This window comes from Syngnathus leptorhynchus, chromosome 12 (genome assembly GCF_054491065.1).
Source record: "Syngnathus leptorhynchus isolate UIUO chromosome 12, UIUO_Slep, whole genome shotgun sequence".
NCBI classification, from domain to species: domain Eukaryota; kingdom Metazoa; phylum Chordata; class Actinopteri; order Syngnathiformes; family Syngnathidae; genus Syngnathus; species Syngnathus leptorhynchus.
Window position 1 is genome coordinate 8941389 of NC_141206.1, and position 19045 is coordinate 8960433.

The 19045-nt window shown below is 40.1% G+C and overlaps 1 protein-coding gene across 5 annotated transcripts in view; it reads left to right on the forward strand.

Moving 5' to 3' along the window:
• Positions 1-19045, forward strand: part of skor2 (SKI family transcriptional corepressor 2) — a 49064-nt gene that overhangs the window by 6052 nt on the left and 23967 nt on the right. For 2 of the 5 annotated variants that reach the window (XM_085926991.1, XM_085926988.1), the window contains exon 2: positions 4617-4676. The exons of the other annotated variants lie outside the window; for them this stretch is intronic. Coding sequence is in view for 1 of the 2 variants with exons in the window: in XM_085926988.1 (XP_085783114.1) it covers positions 4617-4676 (60 nt within the window). In the remaining variant the exon portion in view is untranslated. The remainder of the gene's footprint in view (positions 1-4616; positions 4677-19045) is intronic. 5 annotated transcript variants of the gene reach the window in all.

A 19045-nucleotide genomic window follows, 5' to 3' on the forward strand; every position in this document is an offset into this window, starting at 1 on the left:
CTGAAACCTCAACAGCAACATCAATGATTCATAAGTCAATGTTTTAGCAAAATGCATTCCTGCTCTGTCAATACAGAAGAGGAACAGGAGGGATGGCCATGGAGCGAACGGACAAAAGGCAGGAAGAAGAGAAAGAAAGAGGAGAAAATGAAAGGGATGGATGATGTACTCTTTAGATTTCACTCGAATATGACCCACCTCTCCCCTCGGGGTTTCAATTCAATTTCAGACATTTAAATATTGATTTTTAAACATGCACCTGCCTTTTAAAATGACGCATTTTATGCTGCGTGTGTGGTTTTTGTAGTCTACAATTACAGGAGATGTAGATATATGACCCGTATTTTTTGTTTTTTTTAATTAATTTTATTTTTTGATTTTTACAATCCGAAAAAAAAGTTCCACATATATTTTCCTTTGAACATGCAAGTCAATAGACTCGGTGGGCCTTGACATTGACTTGTTTCAAGGTAGCAAGGACGACGCACGGCGGCTGCCGTGTTGCTCTCCCGTTCTGGTTTTGCTGTCTCTTTTTCTGTCATTTGGCGCCCAGGGTGAAATTATGATAATAAGAGAAAGGAAAAGCTATTACTGTGGCTGCTCTCTCATTATGTAAATGATATTAAACGGGCCCTCTTTTGCGTGCTGGTGTGTGCGTTTTCCCGCATATGTGAGCCTGAGCCGCCTAACAGCCATGAGCACGCGTTTTTCAATCTGTTTGACCATTTGTTTGAGTGGAGGCATGTTGAACTATCAGTGTGTGTGTTTGTGTGTGTGTGTGTGTTAAATGCATGTGTGTCCAGAGGCTACGAGGGCTAATCTCCCCGTAGTGATTACAAGGTGTCAAACTCCCCCACATTGATTATGACATGTTAATTACACACCATGTTTCCTCCACCTGCTCGGATGACACAACAAATTCAGTATTAAACGGCGCTCTTCGCTCCGAGGTCGGCATTGAAGCCAGCCGAGGCGTCGCAATGTGTTTGTAAGCTTTGAAAACTTTGTCATTCATAAAGATGTCTTGTTGGTTTTTTTTATGTTTTTTTTAGTTAAAGTGGAGGTTTGCAGCGTTAAAATTAGTTTTGAGATTTAAATTTGGCATCAGAATGTGTATTAGCTCCGCCCCCTCATGAATGTTTGCTTCTCAGAATTTGACTGCAAACATCACAGGCTAGATTGTTTCTACCCGGCTAAAAAAAACAAACAAACTCTTAATTCACAAGAGTAATCATATCCAGAGCGAAGAACTTTTTGAAAATTTTGGAATTGTTCATCAAATGCAGACTTGTGGTGATAATCAATGATGACAATATTCACATGATTAGGAGATTTTTGACTAATTCTCACTATCGCCGCCTGTCTTGGAGCTTTTCTATTCATTTGTCGAAGTGATCTTGATTGCATGTGCAATGTGTTGCCGCTTGTGTGTGTGTGTGTGTGTGTGTGTGGGGGTGCTTGGTGGTCTATCCGTACTCTACTCCATTGCTTGTTTATAGCTTGATACCACAGGTCCTTTGGGATTTATAAATATTGATTGTTTCAAAGGATAGATAGATGCTTGATAGTCTGTCGGGGTCTTGGGAATACGCACTCTGGCACACACAAACTCGCCTTGATGTGTTTATCTGTGACGCTGAAGCCAATAAAAATTGAGCTTGTTCCTAAAACGAAGAAAAATGCTGCCTTTGTGATTAGAAATGTTTGTACGCTCGGGACATAAATCCCGTCTCGACGTATATTTCGTTCCGTACGAGGCCTAAGTTGACTGATTTCAAGATTAATTCACTAACGACGGAGCCGATGAATTTTATCGACGATGCAGTGACGGCTGACAAGGATCCGATCTAATGTTGTCGTACCAATTAAGATCCAATTACTTATAGACGAGGTTAAAGGTTAAATTCATTTTAATAGGTATTCATCAAAATTCATTCAGTAAAATATTTTTATAGTTCTTAGTGAGTTTTTGTGTTGTCACTTGGCCAAACGCAAAATCTATTTTATATAACTTTGAGAAATGTTCAGTCCCACTCGAAGGAAAGAGCCAAGGTTTTCCGAGATGTAATTTTCCTGCATGCACGTAGAAGGCGTCGTGTACGTTCAAATTCTCGGGATGACAAGAATGCTTCTCAGAGCTAACAAAAGATTGGATGGAGGCACCGCTAAAAGCGCAGCCAGACCCACTTGAGGCGAGCGAGTGGATGAACCGGAATAATAAGACGCCGAGATCAGACGCCGTATATTGGCGATCCCATCTGGGCCCCGAGACATACTTCTTACACACTTTCTAAAAGCTCCTCTGTGTATGTGCTTGTGGGATCATGGAAAAAATCAAAAGACAAGTCTTTCTTGGTTCAACTTGGCCTTTTTTAAATATATATTTTCCTCACGACATTTTAAAAATAGAACTTCAGTCTTTCTGTAGCATGCATGCACTCAGGGCTGACAATGAGGCGCTCTAAAACGTCCATTGTAGCTGTAAACCACACGCTGGTCCAAGGTCCAGGTGTCTATATATGTGGGTTCATGTGTCTGGAAGAGAGTTGCAAAAGGTGTGTGTGTGTGGCCCGTATGTGCGTGTTCCAGCTCATTTCTCACGCTATGTGTTAGCGTCTAATTCCCGGTGACAGATAAGTGGTCCAAGCAGAACTGTGTCAGTTCTGTTTAGTCGGGACACGGCCCCTGGAAATAAGACTTAAGTCATAACCACACACACACACACAGCAATTGTCCTGCACTATACACACACAGGACATGCACGATCCAAAAGAACAAAAATGTGCGGACACCTCCGTGCGGTAAAACTCACGGTTCGAATGGATGTGCAGAAAATTGGCGGTGCTCTGTAGATTACGCAGGAAAAACGCTTGGACATGCACACTGTGCTAGAAAACAACTTATTCAGTACCTGTCACCTCCGCTTAATAAATAACAATCTAGTTTGGTATGTGTTGGAAAATAACTTTAAGGTGTGTGTGTGTGAATATACAGTTGTCGATTTGCGTGTATGTGTGGGTGAGATTGGAGGAGGAAAAAAACCCAAAATGACGGGAGAGAGGCCTTGAGCGGACAAGCGTCGCTATCTAGATTAACCATCTCGTCGGTGTGGTCAGGCCCCTTAATGAAAACCAATCGAGATTCACTCGGCTTTAATGAACAACACACGCACCTCACAGCCTCAATTTAAACCTGCAATGAGGCCTTGTCACTCACTGACTTGGTGTGTGTGTGCGTACGGGTAGCTATGTGCGTTGGGATTGTTATTTTCTTTCGATTTCCTTCTTTTTGAAAAATTTTGGATATATATATATATATATTTTTTTTAAATATATTTATTTACATATATTTATATATATTTATTCATTTGCATATCTATTTATATATATTTATTTACATATATTTATTCATTTGCATATTTATTTTTATATATTTATTTACATATATTTATATATATTTATTCATTTGCAGATCTATTTTCATATATTTATTTACATATATTTATATATATTATTTATATATATATATATTCTTTAAATATATTTATTTACATATATTTATATATATTTCTTCATTTGCATATCTATTTATATATATTTATTTACATATATTTATATATATTTCTTCATTTGCATTTTTCTATATTTATTTACATATATTTATATATATTTATTTATTTGCATATACATTTACATATATATTCATTTACATATATAAATATAGTATATATATGATTCTATTTTATATCAAATACTGAAACTATTTCTAGATCATTTCTTATGATGTACCTTATTCCTATTAGCGTCTGAGGCGGCTAATTGTGACATAGCAAGGTTGCAGCTAATGGCAGGAAGGTCTAATTACGAGGCGGCACCGACTGCTCCGCTGCAGGCGCCATCCGTCATGCTCCGTGTTGATACTGTCTCTGGCCTCATCCACGCTTGTAATCACGCTCTGTCTCCGCTGCTATTTGTCATCCTCTATGGATGGCTGCCTTTCTACTAATCACTCCTGCTACAGCCGCTAAGCAGCGCCTAATGGACTCATCCCGGAGAGTTTATTATCAAGGCTCACGTTACTTACTCCCTTATTTCGCTGCAATTAAAGCCACGTCAACATCAAAGTTGAAAGATTTTCCAACTTTACAGCAAAACAGTTTTCCTTGTCGATTATAGATCATCTGTTTAAGCGTAACACAAGTTATAAGGCAAGGAGATGTTTTGTCCTCATCCCTTCTTCTATTCTGTTTTCTTCCTTTATTATTCCTTTCATTGTTCCCAGAAGCCTCAGGGCTAGTCCATCGGTCTGATGGCTCCCAGCAGGAGGGAGGACTTAGGATGCATAGCTACCGGAAAACGCGCAAAATGCGAAATAATATACTGTGTTAAGTAGGGTTGTTAAAAAACGAAATGTCGTGACACCGGTCAAAACTCTTCGTTTTTTGTTGAGCGTCGTCTCAGTTGTAAAATTTGGATTGGTGGTTGCAACCCGCACGGGCACTGTTGACTCACTCACCACTCATTTGCAGTAATGTTTTTGTTTCTTCTTCAAATAATTACAGTCAGGCCAATTAATTGGTGGGATGATTATTGCATAAGCGATGTTTTTACTTTTAGGCTGCATGGAGGTTCTGTTGCGCTGCTCCCCTAATCACACTGACTCATCGGAGAAAAACGGTGAGAGGAGACGCTTTATTAAAAATTGTTTGTTGATATAGCATTACAAAACAAAGGGCTATTGATTATTATCCGTTCTTATCTGAGGTACGATATTATGTATGATTGATATGTTGTCTGTCTATATATTTTGCTTCACCGTTTGTGTTCACACATACAAATGTTGAATTTTACACCAAATTTCACATCATTTTATGTTGGAAGTTCGAATCCGAATGTTCTCAATTGCCTGAATTTTCCTACTTTCAATTATCGGGTAGCGCCTTTCGCCAATGTCTGGAAATTGCGACACTCCTCCTACTTTCAATTTGGCCCTTGCGTGAATTTATCCAGCTGTACGTGGAAGATTTTCTTCCAAATAACGCTGCTGTTCTTGTCACTTAAGGCGGGGCGAGCATCACTTGCAGTAAACGACTCCTGCAAAGTGATTGTGTACGCACAAACACGAGTTGTGCGTTGATCTCATTTTGTGAGCTTTGCTTGCACTGCATTGCAAAGTAATAAAGAAGAGCGTCGTTTTCTCACCCAGTTTAGTAATTACGGGAGCGCCGTGATGAGAAGGTTTTCTCTAGATAGACTAGATTGGCCATTCATTACCAGCGCCACACACACACACACACACACACACGAGTACACACACACACACCCAGTTGAGGAGAGACAATGGAGGGCAGGCTGATTCAATCTGGGCTTGTACTTACAGAAAACAATGAGATAATCAAGTCGAGTATAACACTGCACAGCGCAGGGCTAAGAGAAAGTGTGTGCAATATTCTTTTTTATGAAAAAAAAAAAAAAAAGATGCAATTTAACAGCTGACAAAATGGCTGTGTAATGTGGAGTTGTTATCGGAGCGCAATCCTGTGTCTTTTTTTTTCGGCCTCTAAATTGATATGTGTTTGATTCCAGCATCCCCCCCTCAAACCGGCACCCGGTGGGGAGCCTTTTTAGATTTTACGCTTGGATATATCTGTTTAACTCGGCATTTACTCCTCAGACAACACAATGACACACACATGCACACACTTAACACATGTGATGGCGCCCCTCTGTCTCGAGAGAATTTGACAATGCAATAAAAGACAAAAGGCTGAAGGAGCGAAAGGGAGATGCGTTGATTGGGGTGTAAGACATGCTGATTTCTTAAAGCGAGCAAAACGTGTCCCAAATTTTACAAAATTTGACAAATTATACATCTGAAAAAAACAAATAGAAACCCTCTTGCAAATTTGATATTTTTAGTCAAGCTTTTTTAGTGGAGCTTCATACTGTCTTCTTACATTTATTATTTAAAGAAAATCTATATAAACATTTTAAAATGTAATAAATTAATTCATAGAATAAATTAAAAAATAAATAAATAAATGAATAAATAAATAAAATTATGCATTCGTCCTTACGTGCCACCTTTTGTAGCCAGATAAGAATAGTCATTTTAAAAAGTGTTGCACTGATGTGATTTTTTTATTTTTTATTTGGTTAACCTGTAGATTGCCATTTTGTTAAAAGCGACATCATTCTCAAAGAAAGTGCTAAACAGATGTCACACCTAATTGATCTATAATGCCTTTAGTTGCCATCAAGCAGGCGTGACCAAGAGAACATATCTATCGATCCCCCTCGTCATCAACCTCACCCTCTCATTTGTCCGCTCCCCTCTCTTGAACGCTAAACCGAGGCCCACCAAAGGTCAGAGGTCAAGGTTGGGGTGGGTCAGCTGCGTGACAGTGAAGAGTCGCACACCCGACCTGCCGCTTTTATTCCGTTTAAGCAGGTAGAAAGAATGTGGTTGTAATGTGAGATTGATTGGTGGAGCGCACCCTAGACACTTTGTGTGTGTGTGTGTGTGTGTGTGTGTGTGTGTGTGTGTGTGTGTGTGTGTGTGTGTGTGTGTGTGTGTGTGTGTGTGTGTGTGTCACAATGATTCATTTCAAAAGGTCCAATGGGAAAGCTGTCAATATCTCTGATCCAAACCAAGACAATTCATAGAATGGCCTTTGGCAAACGGTGCTTGTGTGTATGTGTGTGTTTGTGTGTTTGTCTAGATGCGCCACATGTGTGTTAAGTGACACATGTTCAGAAGCTCGACCACATCAGAGAGCAGCAAATTAAAATCATTCTTTGACATTTCATTGTCCAACTGTACATTTTCGTCCCTTCCCTTCACCGCCTGAGATCAAACGGCGCACTTAAGACACCGAGACGCTCGCGCAAATCCCTCAGGTGATTATCAGATCTCCTCAGATCATCTCCGAGCCACCCACTGAATCGGATTTTGCCGTGCCTTTTTATTTATCGGCGGGCCCGTGACAATATGTTTTTCTTTACCGTTATCATAGACCACCCGAGAATGATATATTTATATCGAGATATATATAGAAATATTTATAGATCTGGATATATAAGTTTCTCGTTCTCCGAGTACATCTTGACAAATGATATTAGATTTTTTTTTTTTTCTTCCATGAGTGCGTACGTGTGTGATATTATGGAGATCAGAAGCAGACTGGGAGCCTCAGAGGTTATTAGCTTATCCGTATTGTATCGAGATGAGGGTATGCGTACACATCTGCCGATGACACTTGAGAATTGAGATCTGTGCCTTCTCGTATGTTAATGCTCGTCTCCGTTATGTTCATTTGACAGCTCACAGGCAAAATGTCGAGCTGTGGTAAAATAACAGTAAAAACAAGAACATTTCAGGTTTTTTGGGGTTTTTTATGATGAGGTTGTTCGACGAGGGTGTTTGACGTGCCGTGGGAGTTATCGGCGACAAACTGTAAAATGTTTGCTTATGCGATTTGTGAAATCAAAAGCAAATATGGGAGCGCGAACATTACTCCAAGTCTCATTCAGCTCATTTTCTACAGAAGCCTCTCTTGTATTTTATCATCAGCGACTGTATCGGCAAGATTTAGTCAATCAAATAGTCCTCTGATAGTTCATTTGGTTTTCTTTGTTAAGGTTTCGGGCAGCGTGAATAAAGTGGCTTATTGGACACGTGTCGCCAAATGTATTTTCCGCCCAATTACAGTGTCTCTTGATCAGCACGTTTTTTTTTTTTCTGGGATGAGCTGCTTTGTATTGTAACATCAATCCCTCACGAGGCAGGAGATCGACGAATCCCAAAAGCATCAAGCGGCAAAAAAAAAGCATTAACGACATAGCGAGATGTTAGAATGAAAGAAAATGGTTCTTTTTTTTTTTTTGCTAATGTTAACAGCTTTTAACCGCCTCTGATTGATGCGCCATCAGAAGTTACTGCATTTCACACTGCACAGATTCCTACTTAAAAGTCTCAAGAGCGCTAAATTATTTATTGATGTCTCTTCTCATCTACATCTGGGTAAGGATTGAGGATGGAGGAAGAAGAGTGCCAGTTGACAGGGGAGCTGTTTGGGACCCGAGTAGCTAGCGCCTGAAGGAACTTGTTATTCATGCGCACTTGTTCACCTGCGTGTCTTCTGTAATGGGACTCAGCAGGTAGTTGGGGGCGGGTCACAAAGTAGCAAGGAAGCAGTCGCAATGCATGGAAGGAGTTTAGCGAGCAGTCTACACCGTATGATTGGGTTCTCGTTGATCGTGATAATAACTTGATATTTTTTATTCGGGAACATTTTTTGACGTAAAGAAAGAAAACAAATATTAACGATATTTATACAAGAATGGCAAAACAAAGAATTTGCTAATCTGTTGGCTAGTAGCTAGCTAACGCTACACTCTCATTTACTGACACCCACGTCACTCACCAGTCCAGGCCCCCCCCAAGAAGACAAAAATGATATTTGCATCTTATATTTTATTGTGTTAAATACTGTAAAAAAATATATTTGATGACATGATTAATCTGTGAATGTTTTTAGCTATTCTATGCTATATTTATATTAGCTATGCTAGGCTATATTTAGTGCTTCTCTTGTCAAAAGTCCAAATGGCTTATAGGGTTGCAAATTTATAAAAAAAAATAAAAAAAACACTTAATAAACTTGATACAGAACTATTGAATGAGGCTTCATCCATTTATAGATGGCTTGGATCGTGCATGCTGCAATGGTCACGTCTCCGGCCTCCAGACTGGAAAGACTTCCACGTCTCTGAATCTGTTGTTTGAGTGAATCATGACCAGGTTTGAAGCATCGCCGCGACCTTGCGCTTTGAATTATTGAACGAAGTCCTCGCCACCCATCGGTTGGATGAAGTTCGAGGAAAAAGTAGTGCGCTCATTTACTTTCTGTTGTGTAGAGTGCACAAGGCGTGTGTGTATTGGGGGAGCTTTGGCTCTGGCCCATGTTTCTCCCTCTACTGTTTATTGAGGGCCTTGTTCAGGGCCCGGGTATTGATTTCTGCCGGGATGAGATGGGCTAGTCCTGGAAGACTCTGTGACGAATGGATAAGGAGGAATGGAGGGATAAGTGGAGGAATGTAGCTCTTGTCCCACTACAGAGGCTTATTGAATTCTCTTAAAATGTTAACTTGATCTCCTTGGCCTTTCCTCTTAAGTCTCATTTTGATTGGAGAATCCAAAAAACCCGACAAGAAATGGTTTCATATAACTCACCGCATACGTCTTAAGGGCCACCCCCGATTTGACACGCCAAAACTCGGTGTGTTTGTAAGAAACTGCTTAATCGGTATGGTAATTTTAGGAGCTCCTGTCCTGAATTTCGAATGTTTCTTTGGTCTCCATTTTCAGAAACGAGGTCCAACTTTCTATGTTTCATTCCACAAATGATTGTCTTTTCAGACCCTCAATCACAAGCACCTATAGTCCGCACTCAAGCTGAGTCTCTATCAAGGTTGTATAGTTGATTGTTGTCTGCTTAAGTGCCCAGTGAAAGTCACAAAGCACTCACACACACACACACAAACATCTCACACACACCTTTTCCCGGGCCCTCCGTCAACTTAACGGCTGCCGATCAATGGCGGGAGGTCAGCCTAGTGATAGAGAAGCACGCCGTTGCTTTTTTTTGTACGCGTGTACTTTCACGTTTGTGTCGTTGTGATAGAAAGCGGGGCTTAGGGCTGCCGAGCAATTGAAAGAGGCTGGAAAAAAAGTGTCCAAGATTCATTTTTTTTTTCTCATCTGGTACAGAGGGGATGCCGGGTGTGTTATTTTTCTTGGCTTTAGCCCTCACGGCTCTAAGTGGGTATTGATCAGGTGCCTTAATGCAAACCTGTCAAATTAATTTTGCAGGGAGAGAAGTCTGTGACTGCTGCTAGATTGCTTCAGTATGAACACAAGGGCTCGGATGGATGGATGGACATGGAAGTGGGAGGAAAAGGATGTTTTTGTGAAATGAGCAGCTTATGAATTTTAATCATCATCTCAAACGCAATAATCAACCACAGGCTCCCGTCCCAATTGTGTTCCCTAGCTGACGTGACACGGTCCTCGCTTTCCCTCCTCCGGTTCGACTTAGTACGCCACACAAAAAAGGCAATATTGGAGGAAATAAATCCTGGCACATTCTGGATGTGCTCAAGCACTCCAAGTATACCTCAGCTGCTGTATTTAACCTCCCTTCACCCTTTTGCTTGTGTTTTATTTCCCATGTTAGACATGTTGGCTTATTACTCCCCTTCTGTAGTTAGTTAAACATAATTAGGCAATTACACACAGCTACGCTCGTGATTTAATCTCTTCATTATGCCGTTCATGGACACGCAAGATGTGTACGTTTGTTTATTGACGCACACCTGTTTGCCGTTTATTTGTCCGTTAAAGTCACGGAACTTGCGTATTTAGCACGACGTTGCGGCAATTGACATGTTTTGATGTGTCAGAAAAGTTACAGGACTACCGTCACCATGTATTTCAAACCCCTTTAGACTTATTAAATTCGATTTGTACCTAACAATTTGAACAGCCTTACCGTATTTTCCTGAACTACAACTGGGATCACAGGTTAATCTCCGGCCCTGCTCCTTTACGTCGTTAGTTAGTTAACTGCCGACCGGGAGGATTTTCACTCTGGGGGGAAAAATTTAAAACAACCATAAGTAATTTTTACGATGAGGGATTTGAGGGATATAGTGGTGTTATGGAAGGTGCATGTATCTGCATGTGATCTACTGCAATGTACAACCAGTCTTACTTTGGAATTTTTTTTTTTGTATTTTATCAGCTTTTTCGTTTTGCTTTATGATCCGTAGAGAGCTGAAACATGCAAAAGTACAGAAGACATACACAAACTCGGACAGCATTAGCAACCACGGGAGGGTTGCGGAATATCTCATATGAGGGGGGATGACATTTTAACTATGTTTTCAATTTGTGCTAATACTTTGTGCAGACATGATTGCTGAGAGCACGACACCCAAATCTCTCGCTTTCTCTCGAGACTCTTATCATCCATCTGGCTCACAGTCTGGGTATTAGTGCTTTGCAAAATATACACCAGTTCTTTTGGATTAGCCATGTGTGAAGAAGGACATTAAAATGGTGGAAGCAGCTGTGATGCACCGATTTTTCTAAAAAAAAAATTATACAAACTGTTATTTCCTGAAGTGACTGGAGAAAAGTTGTATATCGTTTATCTCGTTCCTCCAGAGTGATATTAGTTTATGAAGATTGGAAATATATTCTTATCATTTGTCTCTGTTAAAAACAACCCACAGTTTCCCCCCCTCCAATATTTACATAAATACATATGAAAGAATAGAATGTCTTGGCCAAACCTATTTTTTTTTCACATTTTCTTGAATATCATGTTTTTAAAAATTTACATACAGGGAAAAAAAAACAAACCCAGAATGAATATTGTACCGTGTGTGTGTGTCACTCCTCATATCCATCAAAGGATGCATCCTATTCACAGCAGCTAGACAGAGACGTCATGCAATCTACTTGGGCAAATCATTTCATTTTCAAGCGGCCGCCCAGTGGATTTCTATTCAGATGAACAAGGAACTGCATGCACTCACGCAGAATAAAAATAAAATGTGTATATATATTTAAAAAAACAATATATATATATATATATATACACACTTAGCTTATCTGTTGTACCTCTTGAAAAACGCACAGCCTTTTTTTACCGCTAGCCAGATGATGTTAGCTTTTAGCCGCATTGTGTTGCAAACAATGAGGCCACTAGTGCTGCTAGCATCAGGTGTATCTTCCTGATAGCCAATACCGACATCAAAAGACGTATTTCAATCTTAATTGAAGTGAGAGGCGTCTGCAATTGGACTGAATCTCATCTGTTTTTGTGTGTGTGTGTGTATTTGTGTCGGACGGTTTGCACGCAAGATGATTGCTAGGCGTGCAGAGGGTGTGTAATTTTGAGCATGTGTTTGCCTGTTAATTGAATTGTGAGTTGTTGAAGGTCTGAGAGGTGTTCAATTCCGCCATATTCTTGAAGTACACTTGAGTACAGACACTAATTGCGTTTTGCAGGTAACGTCACGCGTTTGATGTTGAAGTTTCGTCGCTTCCTGAGTATGGTGTGTTTTGTCATATGTGCGAGCAACACGAGGAGATGGAGAGGCTTGGTTGCTTTCTACTGAGATAAAAGAAAAATGGCAGCTTTTATGAGTTTTTAATTCTGATTTTAATCTAATAGCGCAAATTCTGGAAAATATTTGAGACCAAAGGCCATTAGTAAAGATAAGATTGGGATATCGTGATTGTTTTTGATCCCTACTCTTTCCATCTATTTGTCAATTAGGAAATGAAAAAGGCCATCATCTGAAGCGGTCGGAGATTATTCATTTGGCATCGGAGGGTAATTCACTCCAGTTTTGGACTTTTACTATAATTATGAAAATTCAATTCAATTTATGACTTTTAAACCATCTTTTCAATCCTCGGCTTTGTGGGTTTTGGACTTTTGGGGAAAAGTACTCATGCAACTTCTTCAACGAAGGCAAAAATCATTGAGCGCATTAATGTTAAAAGCTTTATGACTGTCAGAGTGCATTATTGATGCGCAGATTTAGCAAAAATCCAAAGTGATCCCTAAGAAGTCCCCGGTTTTTACCATTTTTGACAAATTGTGAGTCCTATTTTTGCAGATGGTATTTGGACGTTTCGACAAAGAATGTATGATTGTAAGCGAGCGCTCTTTTGTTTCGAAAGGCGTTTGATGATGAAGCCAAGCTCTCCTCCGTCTGCTGCACATCCTCCACAAGACAAACAGTCTATTATTTAAACCTGTCAGATGCACTGAAGAGAGGAAGGAAAACTTTTTTTTTTTTTGCTTTTCCAAAAAAAGTGCATGTGTGTGTGCGTGCTTAATCTATTGTTCCTTATGTTACATTTGTCCCATTGCCGCGTCGAAATGATTTTTCAAAATAATGAAGTATTTTTTTGGAAAAGCACGTATTACAGCAGTTTATTCATTCATCCACTCCCACAAAAACGGCAATTTAATATAACGAATAAAGTTTTTTTTTTCTCTCTTTATTTCCTAATTACAACATATACAAGGGCTACACAATGGCATCTTATTAAATCAATATTATTTACAATCCACATTCCTAATGCGCACCGGCGCACCACTTATGTGCACCCCTGATATTTGATCAGTGCATAATGCAACTTTAATGTACTATAAATGGATTTGTGTTTTATGAAAAATAATGAATAATAAAAAAATGAAATTAAATTAATTGATCCCTTTTGACAACCATACATTTCCTTATGTCCAAGTTTTTGCTATAATTTCTGGTAATTTTTTTTTTTGTGTAAATTTGTAGCAGCCAAAATTATGATCACATTTAAAATGAATTGTCGGACTAACTCTCACACAGCAGTGTAGAGTCGGTTCAAAGAACAGCGGCCTTCTTCCCCCCCCCCCCCCCCCCCCAGAGGCCCAAGAGCCAATGATGGTCTTTATGTTGCTGCTTAGCTGATAACACATCGCGTCGCCACCTAATGTCCTCGCTCCTCTCTCCCTCTCCCCTCGCTCACTTCCTTTGCTTCCACTTATCTGTCTTGCGCTCCGTTTATTTCCCCGCGGCCTTCCTCTCCGTCTCTCCGCTGCTGCTTGTCTGCAGGAATGAATCAGACGTAAGAGGCCAAACAAGATTTTCAACCCATTGCTTTTGATTAAGTGACTTAACACAGAGGTCTGCGGCCCGGCAATATCACTAATGGTCCGAAGAAAGAGAGATAGTGTTTGGGTGGAGGGGGAGACAAAGCGGGGAGGGAAAAAAGATGGAGAGAGACAGAGAGACTTTATCCTCGGCTAAAGGAGAAAGTGATTATGAAGTTAAAAGGAGCTTTGCGTTCATCGCTTTCTCCGCAGAAAGTTTAGTTGGAGAATTAAGATTAAGCTGGATTTGGATCCACGCAAATGCCTTTTAGTCAGAGGAGGGTGGGTGGGTGGGGGGGGGGGGGGGCTAAAGTGAAGCCCTTCCATAGAAGATAGAAAGTTGTGTCTGCGAGCCGCTCGCTATTATGCGGTATATTATTTCAAAGATATACTCCTTTTCATTAGTAACATTACCCAGTGGTGAGATTTGTTTTTAGAGTTTTAGATCAGATGCACCTGCATTTTTTATTTTTTTTGCTTTTTTTTTCTGCTGTTTTTTTTTTTTTTTTAATGTAAATTGGTAAATGTAATGGCTCGTCTGCAATATAGCACACTGGAGTCACCCTGGCGAGGAACAGTAAAAGTTAATAAACAGACGAGCACTTCTAATTCCCTTTTTGGCTTTTAGCCGCGGATAACAAATGCCGCTCTTATTGAAATGCAAACCATATGTCGCTACTTATCGGATTTCCTGCGGGGTATCAAAACAATTTGGGATATGATCTCTGTTGATGACATGATATACTTAAAACACCCCCCCCTCCTCGCCCCTCCCACATCCCAAAACATGAAAACACATTTTCATAATCATTTGGTTTTGGCGGATTGCTTTTGAATAGTTATAACAAAAACAACGCAATTGAGTCCTTTAATGCCACAAACGCTTTTTTTTATTTGGTCATTTTTTTTGTAAAGAGACAAATGCAGTCATAGAATGTTCTTTTCATTTTGAAGTCATGGTGAGCAAAATGTCAAAGGAATGCGATGTGATTGGAAAGACACCAGTGAGACGCCAAGTGACATACGACGGCCATTACAGAATTTTTGGCTCCGTAAAGTTGCATTTCCTAAATGAGGCAACATAATGAACATGAATTTACTTGCTTAAATTTGTTTGCTATTGCTTCTGCGCCAGTCACAAGTCAACCCCCCCTAAAACATTCTCTGAGGTGAGGCGCTACCGTTTTGCCATCATGTGTACGTTTGGTGTGCTTGGTATGTCGAGCTCTCTGCACATTAGCGGTAATTATAGTCGGTAATAACCCTAACGAGGAGAGAGGGACTGACTGTGTGCAGAGCAGCGATTACATGTTAATCAGCTACCATGTTGTTGGAAGTAATTAGACAATGTTGTGAGGAGATTTAGATGGCAAATATTTACTGCAGCGGCGAGTGCAGTTGGGTAGAATGAATCGGATTTCATTGTGAGACTTGTGTACTGCTTGCGCCACAGCTTTGAATTTGGTGGACACTGAAAAGCTCATACAAGAAGTCTGCAGTAAGGTTAGTTTTTTGTTTTTTAGTGTCTGAAGCTCACTCGTAACTGAAATGTTTCACTCACAACACAAAATTCAACCAAGTAATGAGATGTTCATAAAATTAAATTAAATTAAATAAATTTAGAAAAAAACTGGTTTCCGAAACTCATTTGTGGTTATGCCACCAAATCTTTTTGGTTGACTATTATTGTTTTTGCAATTGGGGTGTTACTCCACACATCAGACACTTAAATCCATTTCTTCAGTCATCTGATTGGTTAAAGTTACTTCAGGTTGTGACATGTAATACAGTTTAATGTCTCACACAACATAGGTGATAGCAATGATTTTCTTTAATTTGATTTAAATAAGAATAGCTGGAAATAATCCCAGCCAACAATGACTAAACCAAAATGCTGATTTGTGAAAACAATGGTCAAATTGCTGATTGGAATAGATGAGCCAGATAGAAGTTGTCCCACCTTCATCCCGAACATTCAAGCTCCGGAGTGGACTTCTGTGTCAAGTTAATTAGGTGTTAACGTGTTTGGGCGGCAATTGTTTGTGCATCAACTCTATAATTGTTTGACTGGGAAGTAGGAAGCTGTGATTTCGCAATACGCCAACTGCCATTTAGGCTCAGTCGCTCGAACGGAGCCGTGACACTGATACGCGCACACGTTAATTGTATGTTGTGTTAACGAGACGCAGGGGACGCGGGAGGGAGGGAGCGAGCGAGATGGGGAAGGCGAGAGACGGACAGAGATCAGCCAATGACCTATGTGATGAAAAAAGACTCTTCTGACAGCTCATTGCCCAAACCTCTCAACCTCCATTTCTCTGTGTCTCCATTTTTTTTTGTGTGTGTGTGCTCATGACACAAAGGGTGATTGGCTATTAAAACACTGTAGAATTAGGCATAAAATCGCTCACTGAATGCTTTTTATAGCCAACCATTCTATTAATTCAATTGCACTTTCCGAAAAGAATCCCTTTTTGTGCAATCTTATTAAACCTGAAACTAATAGGATGGTAATAAGGGCGTAATCACTGTGATGCTTGTGAAAATTATTCACTGTATTGGCAGCCATATTAGCTTTTTAGTCAAAAGCGAAGATTGCCACAATGCTGATGAGAAAGCTAGTATTGGCGGGGATGGTATTTTAGTGATGTCACTCGGAGGGTGATCATGTGACTCGGGGGGTTCTGGAGCTTTAGAGCAAGTTTCAGCTCATTGTTTAGCACCCGGTCCATGACTGTCATCGTTTTGGTTCAATCGCACCTCTCTCATTGTGTCATTTTCGGACGCAGCAGGTTGCCACTGTCAAGAAAATGCAGAAAAAATATTTCACCATGTCTGCTCTATGCCAAACACAAAATATCATATAATTGTAAGAATTATATGATAAAAGCATTTACGCATGATTACAGAGAGATTAGGAACGTCCGCAAATTAGAAAACAGAAAATGTCACAAATCTAAAATAAAAGCAATCTGCCCGCTGTTTGTCTGGTACAGGTTGTCCGTTGCCTGCGGCACTGAAAGGTGATTAGACAGCCAGGAAAAAAAAAGTGTTAGAAGACAGAACCTCATCAGGAATTTAGAACAGCTTGTAGAGACAGACGAGAAATACACCGCGTGACATCCGTAACCCGGTTAAAACAAAACTTTGGATTGATTTGATATTGAGTTCCAGTGAAGCTTTCCTAAATTGTACATTTAATTCTTTTGAATATTTGTTCAATTTTGTGGCTATTTACTTAAAATAAATAATAATAATATTATTATAAAATTTAAACGTGTACATTCTGTATAATTTAGAATTTACATTTTATTTTTGCAAAAGTTTACCATTTTCCATGGCAAGGAATTAAGATAACGCACCTAACATACGTACTCATGTTAATGACAAACGAAACCTTCTGCTTTTTGCAATACTTCAACAAATGCCACTTTATTATAGTTCTCATTTCATTTACATATTTTGATAAATTACTTTAAAAAAAAGAAATCATTACGATAAACTATTCGAAATAAATGACACTTGCGGGCAGACATGTTACTGAAAACAATATTTTTCAAAAGCCGGGATGATAATTGTCCACGACTAATTAAAAATGCTTTGTTTAATACAAATCAAAACACTCCAAAACAAAGCAATTAAGTTTTGCCCTGGGAAAGATCTGAGTAAATACGTTAAACGCCCCGTCACTCGTTTCGCACCTCGGCGAGGTGGCGAAGGCAAGTCTCGACGTGGCCGAGTCTGATCTTTAAAATGAAAAACTGATTGCGGTGTCTGCTTTTGTAATTAATTAACCTGATTGATTGTGACTGCGGCTTGATTTTGAGTGGCATTTCATCAAAAGGTTCTTACTTAACAGCCCCCTTTTCCCACTAATGAAACAACAATTAAAACAGTCATTTGCATCTAACATTATACCCTCTATTAACTAGAGAAGTCGCTAAAGGGGGGGGCGGAGCTAGCAAAAAAAACAACAACACCAAAACGTGTGCTCTAAGTGATTTATGGGAAATGTGACTGCCAGTTCCATGACCCCGGGACGGTACTTTACGCGTGACCCCGACGACCCCGACGGGTATCAAAGCCGTCATTCGTAGGAATATGAGTTGCCTCGTCAAAAAAAAAAAAAATGGGGCTCCACGGGGTGTCCTTGAGGCCGATTGGCTGAGAGTTGTCAAACGATCACAGCGAGGAAGGGGGCGCCACCCTTCTCCCCCCCCCTCCTCCAAAATCAATTTCAATCAACGCGGAGACGCAATATTATCAAATGTCAAGTCCACCGTGGCCCCCGGCCCTGTGGCGCAGCAAAAAATTATTCCTGACAGCCACTTGGCGACTTAATTAAGTGCCCCCACCCAAAAAAAAAAAAAAAGATGGGAAGTCAGGAGGCGGTGCGGAAGAGGGAGGGGCGATTGAGAATCCAAATACCTCAATCGGTCAGTTGGTTTTTTTTTTGTTCGCTCGACTGCTCGTATTGACAGGCCGTCCCGAAAGATGGCCTCACTGGGGAGCGAGAATGGTTCCAAGAGGGAAAATGGGTAAGAAGTGTAGTAATCATGACAAAAGATGAAATGAGAGTCAGGCTGATGCTAGCCAAGAGTTGTTGAAAAGTTTCACCGATGAGGTGATTGACGGGGGGAAGCGACGCTTCATTTATTGACAAAGACTTCCCGACACATAGGCTTGATATTGAAATGATTCCTCTGGAAAGAAATTTCGATCGACTGGTAATTGCGGAAGGATCGATCGACACGTTCCGCGTGGCTCCCTCTGGGATTTTCCCTTTGTTCACAACACACACAAGGCACACGCTTGCCGGTTCTGGACCAGGAGACTGGATCTCGGGGGAGATGTGAGAACTGATTGAGCGAATCAGTAAACATGAGTTGCTGATTGTCCGTATGCAGATGATGAAAATGGGGACGGAAAGCAGGAAAGATGAACACCGCTGATGGATTGACTCAAATGAATATCTCACCTTTAAAACACATTGAATCCTCCCCCCCCTTCTCTGAATGCTGCAAAAGTCCCATTCATGAATGAGTAATTCTGATCAATTCGCCAATCCGTCAACGGTTAGAGATCCATCTCTCTAGCTCGTGTAAAGTATGATTTATAAATGGCTGGAGGTCATTATCAACCGACGGGCTCTTTATAAGTCTAAATGAGTATGGCCTTTCTTTTCATGTTCTCACTGTGACAGGGACAAGCATCTTGTCAATACAGAAATGAATTGTCAGAATACAATTGTGTATATATATTATATATATTTTTTTCTTTTCAGAATTCAATTGTGTATATATAATGTATATATATCTTTTTCAGAAA